The 14,240-nt window shown below is 35.5% G+C and overlaps 1 protein-coding gene across 1 annotated transcript in view; it reads left to right on the top strand.

The window, feature by feature from the left end:
- COBLL1 (cordon-bleu WH2 repeat protein like 1) overlaps positions 1-14,240 on the top strand; it is a 159,612-nt gene that overhangs the window by 110,577 nt on the left and 34,795 nt on the right. The window contains 4 exon segments of the mRNA XM_045780637.2: positions 1,714-1,915; positions 3,785-4,013; positions 9,709-9,806; positions 9,917-10,153. Of these exon segments, the coding sequence (XP_045636593.2) occupies positions 1,714-1,915; positions 3,785-4,013; positions 9,709-9,806; positions 9,917-10,153 (766 nt within the window).

Here is a 14,240-nt window from a genome sequence, read left to right as displayed (position 1 = left end):
ACAGAAGGCGAGGGTGAGGTAGAGGGGCGAACACAGGGAATGGTTTGAGAATCCATATAAAGTGTTGTTTAACCTCAAGATGACACAATGTCAGACAACTAACCCTCTTCCGGGAGGAGACTGCCTCTGTGGAAAAGCTCTACCAGAGAGGCTACAGATCAGGGAACTCCACTTAAGAGAGTGGGGATGATGTGTATATGAAAACAGATGTACTAAATTAAAAATGTGAGCCTGGATAGTGAGATTCCTAGCCTTATTTCCCTGTCAAGTTCCTGAAAGCCAGTAGCTGGGTTCATATTATGTAGTCAAGAAATTGGAGGATTTTTTACTGACATTTGTATTTCCCCACGGAAAAAAAATAACTGGCCACCTGATTACCATCAAATGAAGCCCATCAACCTATACCTTAATTCATGAAAATAGGACTTTTACAGAGTGTTTTAATGCCTCAGTCTTAAATATGAACTAACAGCTTAAGATCACCAGACATTTGAGGAAAACACACACTACAGAAGATTTTTTTAGTGTTCTTTCCTTAAGGGCTGACAATTAAGAAAGACTCAGAGACCACATTGTTCTGTTGTCACTGTGAATGGAATTTAACACTTAATCACTGTTTGAGATTATACATTTCCTTGGTTACTTATTAATTGTTGGAGCACAAGTGCCCATAACATTTTTCTGTCAAAGACCAGATAGTAAATAAGTTAGGCTTTGTGGACCATTCAGTTTCCATCACATCTACTCAAGTCTGCCGTTGTAACACATAAGCAGCCCTAGATATTATGTAAACAGATGAGCATAGCTGTGTTCCAGTAAAACTTTATTTACAAAAAATAGGCCATGGGCCCACTTTGACCTGCAGATTGTAGTTTGCTGACTCTTGGTCTCGTCCATCTAGTAGATAGATCTATGAGAGTAGATATGCCATAACACTTGTATTGTCTCTCCAAGGGCCTAGAAAATATTAAATGTTGTTTGAATGAATTAAGAAATCTGTACTATACTTTTCCTGAGAATTTTGTGGGCTTCCTCCTGTAGATACTCACTGTGCTTTCTGAAGCCCAAAGAGTGGTGGTGGTTTGTTTGTTCGTTCTTTTTTTTTTTTTTTTTTTTTTTTAAACACCCAAAGCAGAGCTTGGTCTCATGACCCCAAGATCAAGAGTCACATGCTCTGCTAACGGAGCCAGCCGGGTGACCCGGGTGGTGGTGCTTCTTAATGCTTCATTTTAATGAGATCTTTGGAATATAACCAGTTTATAAGCCAAAGACTGCTGGTGTTCAAAATATTGTAAAGGAGCTTTTGCTGAACTAAGTGCTCTTGGGTAAGGGAAGAACTTCTCTTAAAATTGATAATAATAGGATGACAACTTGGCAGATAAAAAATATAGATAATTGTCAAACCAACACTAGGATCCAAGCTGTCTTGAATACTAATCAGGACTTTTTAACTATTACAATTTTGTTCACTTAAATATCTTGTAGTTAGGGAGACACTTGGAGTCCAGGGCCCAGACCATATATATATCTCTTCCTGCAGTGGGGAAAAAATGATCTTGTAGCTAGATTTTTAAGTTGCTTTCACACATACTATTTTATATCCTTGTTTTATCTGCTGAAAACAAAAAGGCTCTAAGAAAAATGCTAGGAACAATAACATTTAATGAAATTGTTTTACGGACTTTTATGATCAGTATTACTTTTGTTTTACAGTAAACCTATGATGGACTTGTTGATATTCCTCTGTGCACAGTATCACTTGAATCCATCCAGTTACACAATTGATCTGCAGTCAGCTGAAAATAACCCCATTAAATTTAAGCCAAACACACCAATAGGAATGTTGGAGGTGGAGAAAGTCATTTTAAAGCCAAAAATTTTGGATAAGAAAAAACCTATGCCAATAATACCAGAGGTAAGAATGTCACTGTGATTTTGATGTCTTCTGGCAAAAATACGAAATTGATTGTTCAGGCATTACCCGCAGCTCATATTTATTTCAGATGAAATAAAAATAGACTTTCCTGGTTAAATTTGATGTGAACGTGGTTATCTTGTTTGCCTCGGCCACTTTGCTTAGGATTTATTTGGTTATCAAGCTTTGGATTAACTAGAATTTGGGGAATACTTTCAATTTTAGACACTTTAAAGTGATCTGTAGGACCATATCAGAATCTGACAAGTATAAATGATCTGCATTTTAAATTACTTTTTTAAAAAGTATTTTATAAAGATTTATTTATTTATTAAAGAGCATGAGTGCACGAGTTGGGGCAGGGGGAGAAGGAGACAGAGAAGGAGAGAAGCAGACTCCCCACTAACACAGAGCCCTATGTGGGGCTCACTCTCACGATCCTGAGATATAACCTGAGCCGAAATCAAGAATCATACACTTAACCGACTGAGCCACCCAGGTGCCCCAAAAAGTGTTTTATATATACAGGAAGGTTTTAGAATCTTTTAATGAGAATTTATTTAAGAATTTATTAAAATATATTTTGGTTTTTCTGTACTTGGTAAAATGGTGGTTGTAACTTACTCTGAATCATTAATTCAAGCTATATAATGACTCAGTTTTCTGTAATATATGAATTTTAAACAAAAAATTTTTCGACCACAATCATTCTAATACCAATTCTTTATTTATAAAATTTTTCTGTTTCTATAAGCTATAGAATTTTATGTGTTTCAAGAAATATTTTTTCATTAGGAATGTCAGCATTAATATACTGGCCTTTATATATTTCCCGAAGTTAAATTAATAGTTTATTTATATATGACTTGAGTGTATATATTCTCATATTTTTTTCATATTGTTATGCAGCTTTTTATAAAATAGTTAAGAATTCTTAACTGTGTAGAACACATTTGTGTTCTACAAAATACTGATATTAAGAATTAATTAGGATATTGGACTATTACCAATCTAGATACATATGTATCTAGGTGGAAATAATATTTATTTTACAGCATGGGATTATACATAGTGTTTTAGTTTAATGAATTCGTGTTAAGCTTTAATGATCTGCAAACTGCAGATTTCACTTAGCATGGTAACATGTTTCTAAGTTCCATTTGTATACAAGAGTTAATTGAATTACATTAAAATGATGTGTTTAAAATCTTCTCAATAATTTTATTTAGTACTAGATATCTAAATCAGGAATATCTTAATAGTCTTTACTAATATATTAAAATTAGCCAAAGTATTATTGTCAAGTAATAGAGACAATAGGTAATCACAATAGCTAATGTTTATTTGTTGATCGCTTATTATGTGCCAGACACATGCTAAGTTTTTTTATATGGGTTATCTCATTTATTTTCCTTTCAATAGAGAGAAGCACAGAAATTTTATATTTTAACCAAAATACCCTTTTTCTCATCGAGACAACTGACAAACCATTAGATAAATATTCCTCAACTAAAGCATAAAATAGAATGTGTAAAACTCTGTATTACAATGGACATTTGTTTATTTTATAATAAATATTTTAGGGAACAAACAAAATTATCAGTAGTATCAGTTATGAGGCTTGTATGTTCCCTTTTAGATTTAAAATCTAATACCTTACAAGGATTATGGATTTAATCTAGATTATGTAATCAAATTATTTCTAAGAATATGCTTCAGGAAAGAAAAATAATAATTTTACACCAAAATAGAAAAATACTGTTTATTGTATGACTGTATAATTGGATCATCACTTATTGTAGACATCATTGTAGAAAAGTTTTAGTAAATAAATTACGTTAATAGCTATGGCTTTAATCTGTGTTTCAGAAAACTGTGAGAGTAGTGATCAATTTTAAGAAAACACAGAAGACAATAGTGAGAGTTAGCCCACATGCACCACTCCAAGAACTTGCCCCCATTATATGCAGCAAATGTGAGTTTGATCCACTGCATACACTGTTGTTGAAAGATTATCAATCTCAGGAGCCCCTTGACTTGACAAAATCTCTGAACGACCTGGGACTAAGAGAATTATATGCCATGGATGTCAGCAGAGGTAAGTAAGACTTTTTGTTTTATTCATTTGACAGGATGTGCATATAAGTGCCTGTATTGTGTTTACATATAGGGTTTCTGAAGTTCATAATGGCAAGTTAATGGATCCTGTAAATAGAAGTCAATACGTGTCAGTGAGAATAAGAGAAAATGAAATATAAAATTCAGCTTGATTTCAGTTCTTGAAATTAGAATAAAAACTTGCCTTTCTTAGTTGTCATTCACATTTTGCACTTTTCCATCAATCTATGAATATTTTTTGGTGGGATTTAACTTAATTCTTTGTGGCTTTAAGATTTAAACAGAAAATAAAGATTTACATTTAAATTCATTGTTGATTTAATCAAGTGTGAATTACTATAGACTCACCATGGTTTTGTCTGAGTCTTAATTATCATTCAAATTTGTAAATTCCTTGACAAATTTTTTCTAGTTTCACTCAAAATCAACTAGCTTATAAAATAAATCTAACTCCCCAAATTTTTAAATAAAAATAGCTTGCAGTATTAATCTATAGAAATAATTTAATGTATTCAAATTTAGAGTTCTTAGATAATGTTTGTTTCTATGCTAATAGACAACTGCAAACTTATTTAGTCAACATGAATCAGCTTTATTAGAAACAAAAGTTTAGTGAAGGTTGATTACCTTCTATATCCTCTGTGAATGGAGCACTTTAGACTTCATCCTGAAATTGTGGATTTACATAATCCATAGACAGCTAAAACTCAGTGATGTTTTCTACTTGAACAAACATCATCTTTACAGTCAATTTACCCTCTTTTACCCCCTCCTTCTGTAGCCACTTCTGTTACTGCCTTCAATAAATCATCTTTACAAGGTAAGACATATGAATCAGTAGAAAAAATTATAACAAGAAATCTCTATTTTTATTGGATAAATTGAAAATAAGCTGCTAATTTTACCTGTTTTCTTAACATTACTAATGTGTACATTCCTTAAGAAAACCTTTGGCTTTTATTTCCTGAAAAATAATTTATATGCCCCTCCTTGATTTCTGAAATTAATACAATAATAACATTTCAATAATTGATTAAAAATTAATATCCTAAGAATGTGAAAACATTTTTTTAAAGATTTATGTATTTATTTGAGAGAGAGAGAGAGAGAGAGAGAGAGACAGCACAAGCAGAGGGAAGAGGCAGAAAGAGAGGGAGAAGCAGGGAGCCTGCTCCCTGCTCAGTGGAGAGCCCGATGCAGGGCTCAATCCCAGGACCCTGGTTTCATGACCTGAGCTGAAGGTAGACGCTTAACGGACTGAGCCACTCAGAGAAACATATTTTTTACTCTCAGACCAGAAAAAAAAAAAATTATTTTGCTGGGTTCTTTAGGTATAGTTGCTGATAGTTTGGTGGTACCATGGAAGGATCTCAGATTATTTACATCAAAGAGTTATTCAGAGTAATCAGGGTATATTCATCATAGGAGATATTTGCAGCGTTAAATCGTGAATATTTTAGAATAACATGGAAAATGCTTATGCTAAAATTAGCTTTTAAACCATTTAAGTGTGTTTAATACAATACATAAAAAAACTTTTTTCAATAAAATTTCTGAAAGGAAGTACATAAAAAATTTTAATACTGTTTACCTTTGGGTGGTAGGGCTATGGATGATTTTTTTTCATCCTTTTTTTCTTTATATTACAGAACTTTATAATAGGAATACATTACTTTCACAGAAGAAAATTTTATTAAAAATTAGCCAATAATAAAGTCTGGAAGGCTTTTTCCTCCATTAAAAAGGGATAGGCTCAGATAATTGATTACTATAATAATTACCACAATACTAAAAAAAACCAAAACAATAAGCTATACACATTATGTGTTATTGGAATCTTCTTTCTTACCACTTCCAGTTTTCCCATAGCACAATAAGCCTCTCATTTCCAAGGAGTAAGTCTACATAAGTAATAATATGATTCTTTTTTATTAGTGGCTATCATGAAGACTAGGTTAATCAAAGGAGCTGAAAATTGTAATGTTCGTAAAGCGTGTACTGGCTAATAATCAGAAGATAGACGTTTTTAAATTCTGAAACTGCATTAGCTGTCAAACTCATTTAGCAAGCCAATAGCGCAAATAGCTTTTTATCTATCTGGGTCTCACTTTCCACTTCTGTAATAGTAGATTGGAAACAGTGGTCTCTCTGCTTTTTTTCCAGTGGCAACATCCTGGTACTTGTACTTGGCTTTGCCATTCTCTGTATACATAACCCAAAGCAAATTCCATAATCTAATTGGCCTCATTTGGAAGGTGTTGAATGCATTGGTTTGTAATATCCCTTCCACCAAAAAAGTATGTCTTTATTCAGAGTACTAAATGTTGTGAATATAACCTTAAGAGATAAGAATAAGAAAATTAAGAAAGCTAATTTTATGGTGTCAGAATCTACAAGATCAATCCAAATGCTGTAAATGGCTCTACCTTCGTATTTTATCTAATATTATCAGAAGTATTAGGACTTTGTATGCAGTTACTTATAGCCTCTCTTCTGGAAACAGGAAACTATAAATTTGAGTTGTTTTTCTAAGTAAGCTGAAGCCCTTATGTTTCTTAGTGTTTAACTCTGACTTGTGGTGATCTCTGCCATAGAGCTGTAAGTGAAGACTTAGGTTGACTAGTATGGAGTATGTCAGGGTGCCTGGAAATACTTTACCAAAATTAACTATATGAAATACTTTGGTTATATTTATTGCCCTGTACCACCATGTGAAATATCTACATTCAGTTAGTGGAAGATTCTGTCTTAAAATGAAATAACATTTCTAGAAAGAAAGGAAGGAAGGAAGGAAGGAAGGAAGGAAGGAAGGAAGGAAGGAAGGAAGGAAGAAAGAAAGAAGAAGTCAAAGGTATTAGACATCATCGATCAGTAGATATTATATTGAATTCTACCATTTAATGCTGTGTGTCTTGGTTCAAGTTATTTAAAGTCTGTGGTCACCAGGGCTTCAGATGTATAATGGGACAGTACTATCTGCTTCCATTTCTTCACATTCCCTAACTTAGAAGAAGGACTCAGAATGAAAGCTTGTGATAATTTCTGATAATCCTCTTTGGATTGTTCTAGGAAAGAAATTATGCATGTGAAAAAATCTGTAACCATAAAGTGCTATCCACATGTTCATTATTAGTTAGTATTGTTAGCAAACTCATTGTACAGAATGCATACTGCTTATTTGATATTTAAAGCATCAGATTTATGAAGTTTTAATTTGTGAAATATAATTCTCCTTTAATGTGTTATTGAGGCATATCACATTAATATATTTATTGGCATTAACTATATTTGCTTTCCTGGAGTAGCCCCTACTTTGTCATAATTTATTTAATTTTTAAACTTTTTTTAAACAAAAAGACTGTATATGTAGTTCTAAGAAAGGAGTATATATTTAAGATTTAAATGTATTTAAGACCATACATTTACCTTTAAGTGCTGCTTTCGACATATCTCACAAATTTCAATATACAGTACTTTGTTTTCAATATCACTGAAATTATATTGTGATTTATCATAAAACACATATGTGCTCCTTAGTGGAAATGTTTTCAAAATTGACATATTCCCCACTCCTTGTTTCTCTCTTTCTCTCTCTCTTTTTAAAAAATTTGCAATTCATTTGTTGAAGAAACTGGGTCTTTTGTCTTACTGAATTTCCCACATTCAGAATTTTGTGGATTGCATCCTGTGGTGCTACTTAACATATTTCTTGATTGTCTCTATTTCCTGTAAATTGATTGTTAAATCTAGAGACTGATCAGATTTGGGTCAGATATTTTCAGCAAGAATACTTCATAGGTGGGATTATATACTTCCATTAGCAGCCATGTAATAGCAAGTTACATTTAGGCGTGTGTGTGTACGTACATAAGCTCTGTACCCAGTGTGGGGCACAAACTGATTGACCTCAAGATCAAGAATCGCATGCCCTACCAACGGAGCCAGCCAGGCACCCCACAAGTTATCTTTTTTGATGTTAGCTATCAATAATCATTGCTTAAATCTTGATTAGGAGTAGGAAAATAATCATAATCTGCAAATATTCCTTTAATGATTAATTGAGATATTTCTGAAACAGCAAATTTCCCCATTCAGCTACTTGTCTACCTAGGTAGAATTCATTCAGAAGAGGCAGGAAAAGCGTGATTCTTTTCCTTAATCAGTATTTATTTAGTTATAGAGAGAATCTTTTTTAAGATTTTATTATTTATGTATGTATTTTAGAGAGAGAGAGTGTGGATGGGGTGGGGAAGGGGCAGAGGGGAAGGGAGGCCATCTGAATTGGACTCCCTGCTAAGTGCAGAGCCCGATGCAGGGGCTCGATCTCAGGACTCTGACAGTCGGACCCTGAGATCAGGACCCTGAGATCATAACCTGAGCGGAAACCAAGAGTCAGACGCTTAACCCATTGAGCCACTCAGGCGTCCCCCGTCATCAGTTTTTAAAATAACAGACTGGTTCCTTAGGTATACATAGAGGTAAACAGTAAGGATCAGTTATTTTTTCAGCATCACTACAAATCATGGAATTAAACATACACAAAATGTTTCAATTTATTGAGTAGTTCCTATGATGCCCAAACTGTCCTGACCTTGGCCAGTAAAAACTGTATCAGATTGATTCCTGTGCCCTTTTAAAATGACCCCAGTGGACTCTGATTTCTTTCTCTCTGCTATAACTAGATATTCCAGAGTCATCTTTACAATCCTTGATATCGACAAAGAGTCAACTATTCTTGTGTAATCAAGGTCCCTTTTTAGTGGGAAATGGCGTTTAGAGACCATCTGGGACAGGGTTACTCAGCACTACTGGCTTTGTCATTGTTTGTGGGTCTCTTCAGTTAACAGTAGGAAATACTTTTTGGAAAATGGAATGTTAATATGTAATCATGAAGTTTGACAATTGCCCTTCGGATTAAAATGTGGTTTCTTCATTTTGACACTGTTGACATTTGGGCCTGGATACTGCTGTGTTGTTGGGGGGCTGTCTTGTGCATTGGATGGTGTTCAGCATCATCACTGGCCTCTACCCTGTAGATGCTGGTAGCGCATTCTCCTGCCCTACCCTCGTTGTGACAACCACAGTTGTCCCCAGGCCTTGTCCAGTGTTCTCAGGCATGGGAGTGGGGCAAGATTGCCCCCTAGTTGACAACCATCATATTAAAGAAGTAATGATTTGAAACAATAAAGTACTAGGGAATTATAGTGAATCATGTTTTGGAGAATAAAATATTTCATAATTGTTTTAGCTCTGAGATAAAATAAAAATTCAAAATGAAGGGACAAACTGTTGATAGCTTCCTATCTCACTTAATTCAAAGTGTCCATTTTACTTCTGAAATGTTGGTATTATGGATAGAACACAGACTCTGAGTCACAAAGAATTGAGTTTATGTCCTATCTCTGTCATTTCTTGATGGTTGGCCCCAAGTACGTATGTTCATTTCTTTAATCTTCAGATTGCTCTGCTGTGAAATAGGAAGAATAATACTAAATTTCCTTGTTGCTTTGGGAATTAAATACGATATGCCTGGTGGAGTGCATGGTTCATAGTAGATCATAATTAGTAGCTTTTATCATTGTATAAATTTTTCAAGAGAAAGTAATTGAAGGAAAACTTGGAGGTAAAATCTACAATTCCAGGTACAAAAGTAAGAGGTTTTTCTTCTATTTTAGAATCCTGCCAAATATCACAAAACCTAGACATTATGAAGGAGAAAGAAAATAAAGGGTTTTTCAGCTTTTTTCAGCGCAGTAAGAAAAAGCGGGAACAAGTAAGTATTTCTTGTGTGATATTTTATAAGATTTTTCTCAGCTGTTTTTAATTGCGTGTGCTTTTTATCTTGAAATGACCGATAGGTTTTGTCTTTTCATTCTTCATTAGACTGCAAGTGCCCCTGCAACCCCTCTAGTAAGTAAGCACCGTCCCACTTTTACAAGGTCCAATACCATTTCCAAGCCGTATATTTCAAACACCCTGCCATCGGATGCACCCAAGAAGAGGCGGGCTCCGCTGCCTCCAATGCCAGGCTCTCAGAGCGCCCCCCAGGACCTTGCCCACATCCAGGAGAGGCCAGCTTCTTGTGTAGTGAAATCCTTGAGTGTGGATGAAACAGAGAAGGTACGTAATTGTGTTGTGTGTTGTGTTTTTAGCAGGGGGCAGGGGACCACCTGTTTTCCCTCCTACTTGTCCTTTTCGACATAGACTGCTAATAAGATTAGTAACAGTCACTAATACCTAATAATACCTAATAAGATGAATAACTTGTTGGCACTGGGAAGAGATGACATATGTATAGTTCTGTGATGCAGCAAAGAATAAATGTGTCAATTTTAAGTAGCTTTTATCTTCAAGTAAATAAATCACCTATAAACCTTAAAATCCTGGCCCACTAAGGCCCAACCAGAGGTGCTTGCTCGATGCATATATTGGGAATGCAAATACTCAATTTCGAACTTTTATTTTTCATGGCAACAAAGTCTTTATGTTGCTTTCATGGGTTTCTGACTGGATGTATCTTCTTGACCTGACTCTGGGATTCTCCCAGGGAAATCCAGATGTCTTGTTGGTACATGGACTATAGTTTAAAAAAAAGAAAAAAAGAAAAAAAAGGTCTTTTTATATAGAATATATTGCAGTTACTTTTATATACTCTTGTGTTCAAAGCAGTGTTCTGGGTATGTCTTTTCCCCATACTGACTTACTGTGGCTTCTGTTTACTCCTACATTTCCCTGGAGTATGCTGTTTTGTGGAAATCCATTCGTAAACTACTTTTCATGCCTATAAAATGTGTACGTTCTTTGCTTTATTCATATGGATTTTAAATGAAGTTTTACGTAAATGTGATCAAACATGAGACTATATATTTTGTTGCTCGTAGTCAGACAAATGATTCCAGTAACTTTGAGAGCAAATTTTATTTTGAGATATTTGAGACACTGAGAAGTTTTCTTGTATCGACTTGAAGGACTTTATTTCTCCTTGGAAGTTTAGTAAACTAAATGCTCAAGTAAACCAACTCCTCCCAACCAACTAATAAACATTTCTGTGCTTTCTTAACTTTAAAAATTTTTAACTGTAGTTTTTAATTGTAATTTATAAACGATCGTATGTGCCCTTAGGAAGCAAATAGCAAGGCGGCTGGGGGGCTCAGTCAGTTAACGGTCTGCCTTCGGCTCAGGTCACAATCCTGGAGTCCTAGGATCGAGCCCTGCGTCGAGCTCCCTGCTCAGCAGAGAGTCTGCTTCTTCCTCTGCCTCCCCCACCCCAGCTCCCCCTTCACCCATGATGTCTTTCTCTCTCGCTCTTGCACACTCTCTCAAACAAATAAAATCTTTAAAAAAAAGTAAATAGTAATCAGGGTAGAAATTAACAACAACAACAACAAAAAATGCTTAAACTCAGTAGTTATTTGAAAAATCAACTATTAAGCTGTCTTATTTCTATGAAGATTTTCTTGTCTAATGTCCCTTGTATAAAATCTCACCTTACAAATCAGGAGGATAGTTATTTTTTCAAATGGTAGAATCATTTGCTACAGAGTTTTCAAAAGTAACTGCTTGGTAGTTGGGTGAAGTGTTACAGAAGAGGTGCTTCTTGGGTTCGGTATTAACATCTGCGTGGGAGTACCTTAGGCAACAGGAACCATATTCAAGACATGGGAATGTGAAGACTATGGCATGCCTGGGCATGAACAAGAAGCAGAGACTGAAATTGAGTGAGATAAACAGAGGCCGAGTCAGGGTCCCCAAAGACTTTATTTTGTGGGTGTAACTCCTTTACATTTCTTCATAGTAAGTCATTTAAAAGGTAGAACTTTCAGGATTGTTTTAAATTTTTAATTACCAAAGTCTGTCTTTTCTTTATGTAGAAATAAATCTTAGCCCCTGATCACAAATCTTTATTCCAGATGACCTCATGCATTCTATTTCAATAAACTTCCTCTGTGCTTGGACCTGAAGAGGTCTACATTGTCTAATAGTCTGCCTCTTAATATTCTAAACTGTGCTTCCAGTGGCCTCACCAAAAGCCATTTCTTTTGATTCTCACCCTCTGCTCTATGACCAGTTGATGCTCCCATGTTAAGTAATCTTTTTTTTTTTTTTGTATGTTGCCTTTGGCAAACTGGCCATCTTTATACAATTTTCTAATTATTTTTTCTTTTGATCTGGACATCTGGGTAGTTCTTTGATGTATTGTTAAGTAGGACCCAGAATTATTTGTTCCTCCCTAGAGAAGCTAAAGAACCATTTTTTATTTATTCATTATAAAAATTCTAAACAACTAAGCCATGGTTTGGGGTGTGTGTGTGTGTGTGTGTGTGTGTGTGCGTGCACATGTGCGTGCGTGAACTCATGCCTTCCTAGGCATCTCAGCACTTACTTCCTAACTTCTTCACTGTATTTGGTGTGCAAAATCACCCCCTTGGTCTTGATTTTCCTCTCTTCCTTGGTCCTGATTCTCTTATATTTCAGCTCTCTCTCTCTCTCTTTTTTTTCCTTGCCTCCACTTCCTTTACCCATTTTCTAAATTTGGAGGTACCTAAATCCATGGTCTAAGCATATATTTACTGTACTCTTTCAGAAAAGACATGTTCTTTGTTGAGTTCTCAACTGCAGTGGTTTGAGTAGTGTCCCTCCAAAAGGTATGTTCAAGTCAGGGATCTAGAGATAAGATCCTTGTGGACTTTAGGCTGGCCTCAAATCCAAAGACTGGTGTTCTCGTAAGCGGGAGAGACACATGCACTGAGACAGAAAGGAGAAGAAGGTCATGTGATAAAGCAAGCAGAGATGGCAGTTATGCTGCCATAAGCCAAGGAATTCCAGGAGCCACCAGAAGCTGGAAGAGGCCAGGAAGGATTTTCCCCTCGTACTTTCGGAGAGCTATGGCCCTGCCAACAGCTTGATTTCAGACTTCTGGCTTCCAGAACTGTGAAAGAATAAATGTCTGTTGCTTTAAGGCACTTGGTCACAGTAACTAACATGTCCACTTTGTAATTCCAATCCCAATATTTTATTCCAGTTGCAGACTGAACTCCTGGTTGCTTATTCACTCATCACTCCCTGAAAATCCACACATTGAAAATCAAGCTTATTTTTGTTCTTCCAGATTTAAAAGCTCTGGATCATTTTCAATGTGTCGTTGTTTTTGTTTTGTTTTGTTTTGTTTAATTTTTGCATCCAGTTAGTGAGTCCTTCATTCAGTCTGCCTTTCTTATCTTTCCTTGTCCCTTTCTTCCCTTCTGCTGAAGTCATGCCTTAGAGAAATCCAGAGTGCACAGTAAAAAGAAGACCAGTACTTAACTTGTCTTCCTAATTCAGAAACTTTGATAACTGGCAGTTACTTTTGAGTCATTCAAGGCCCTCTACAAACTGATCAAAATGGAGGAGGGGCAGTTCTACTTTTGTTTCTTTTCAGCTTTGTTGAGGTATCATTGACAGAGAAAATTAAAAGATATTTAAAGTGTACATCGTGGTGATTTGAAATACATATACATTGTGAAAGAATTCCTGCCATCTGGTTAATTAACACATCTGTCACCTCACATATTTATTTTTGTGCGCATGCAAGCCTGGGGGGTGGGGGAGGGAGAGGGAGAGAGAGAGAGAGAGAGATCTCAAGCAGTCTCCACACACGGCTTGGAGCCTGATGTGGGGCTCGATCTCACAACCTTGAGATCAGGACCTGTGCCAAAGTCAACTGTCGGTGGCTTAGCAACTGAGCCACCCCGGAGCCCCTTTACTGCTTGTTCTACATTTAAAGTAAAAAACAGTCATTATTACTATAGACATTTTATATTAAACAACTTACTTTTGAATTTGAAGCTCTAAACAGGTGCTGTTTTGATGACTGAAAGTAATAGCAGGCTGCGAAAAAATATCTGGAAAAAAGTTATTTTCAAATCCCTGAAGAATTTTGGATATATTCTTATCCTGGAGATTTTTATTGTTTAGGAGTCAGAATACACCACAAGGGTGCGCTGTTTAACAGACCTACAACAGTCTGATTTTTTACACTCCCCCCCCCCCCCCAAGTATCCTTTAATAAAGCAGAAAGCAAATACTGGAAATAGTTACGTTATATTAGAAATAGCAAATGCTTATCTCTTGTGTGTGAAGTGTCAGAAAATAGAGCTAGAGAGATAACAGTAATGCATGACAAAGTGATTTCTAATGCAGTTTTATTCATTTTGAGCTTTAACTTCAC

This window comes from Ursus americanus, chromosome 1 (genome assembly GCF_024610735.1).
Source record: "Ursus americanus isolate L20-20 chromosome 1, mUrsAme1.1.p, whole genome shotgun sequence".
Classification (NCBI taxonomy): Eukaryota; Metazoa; Chordata; class Mammalia; order Carnivora; family Ursidae; genus Ursus; species Ursus americanus.
Note: the sequence above shows the minus strand (reverse complement) of the source record. Positions and strands in the feature narration are given on the sequence as shown.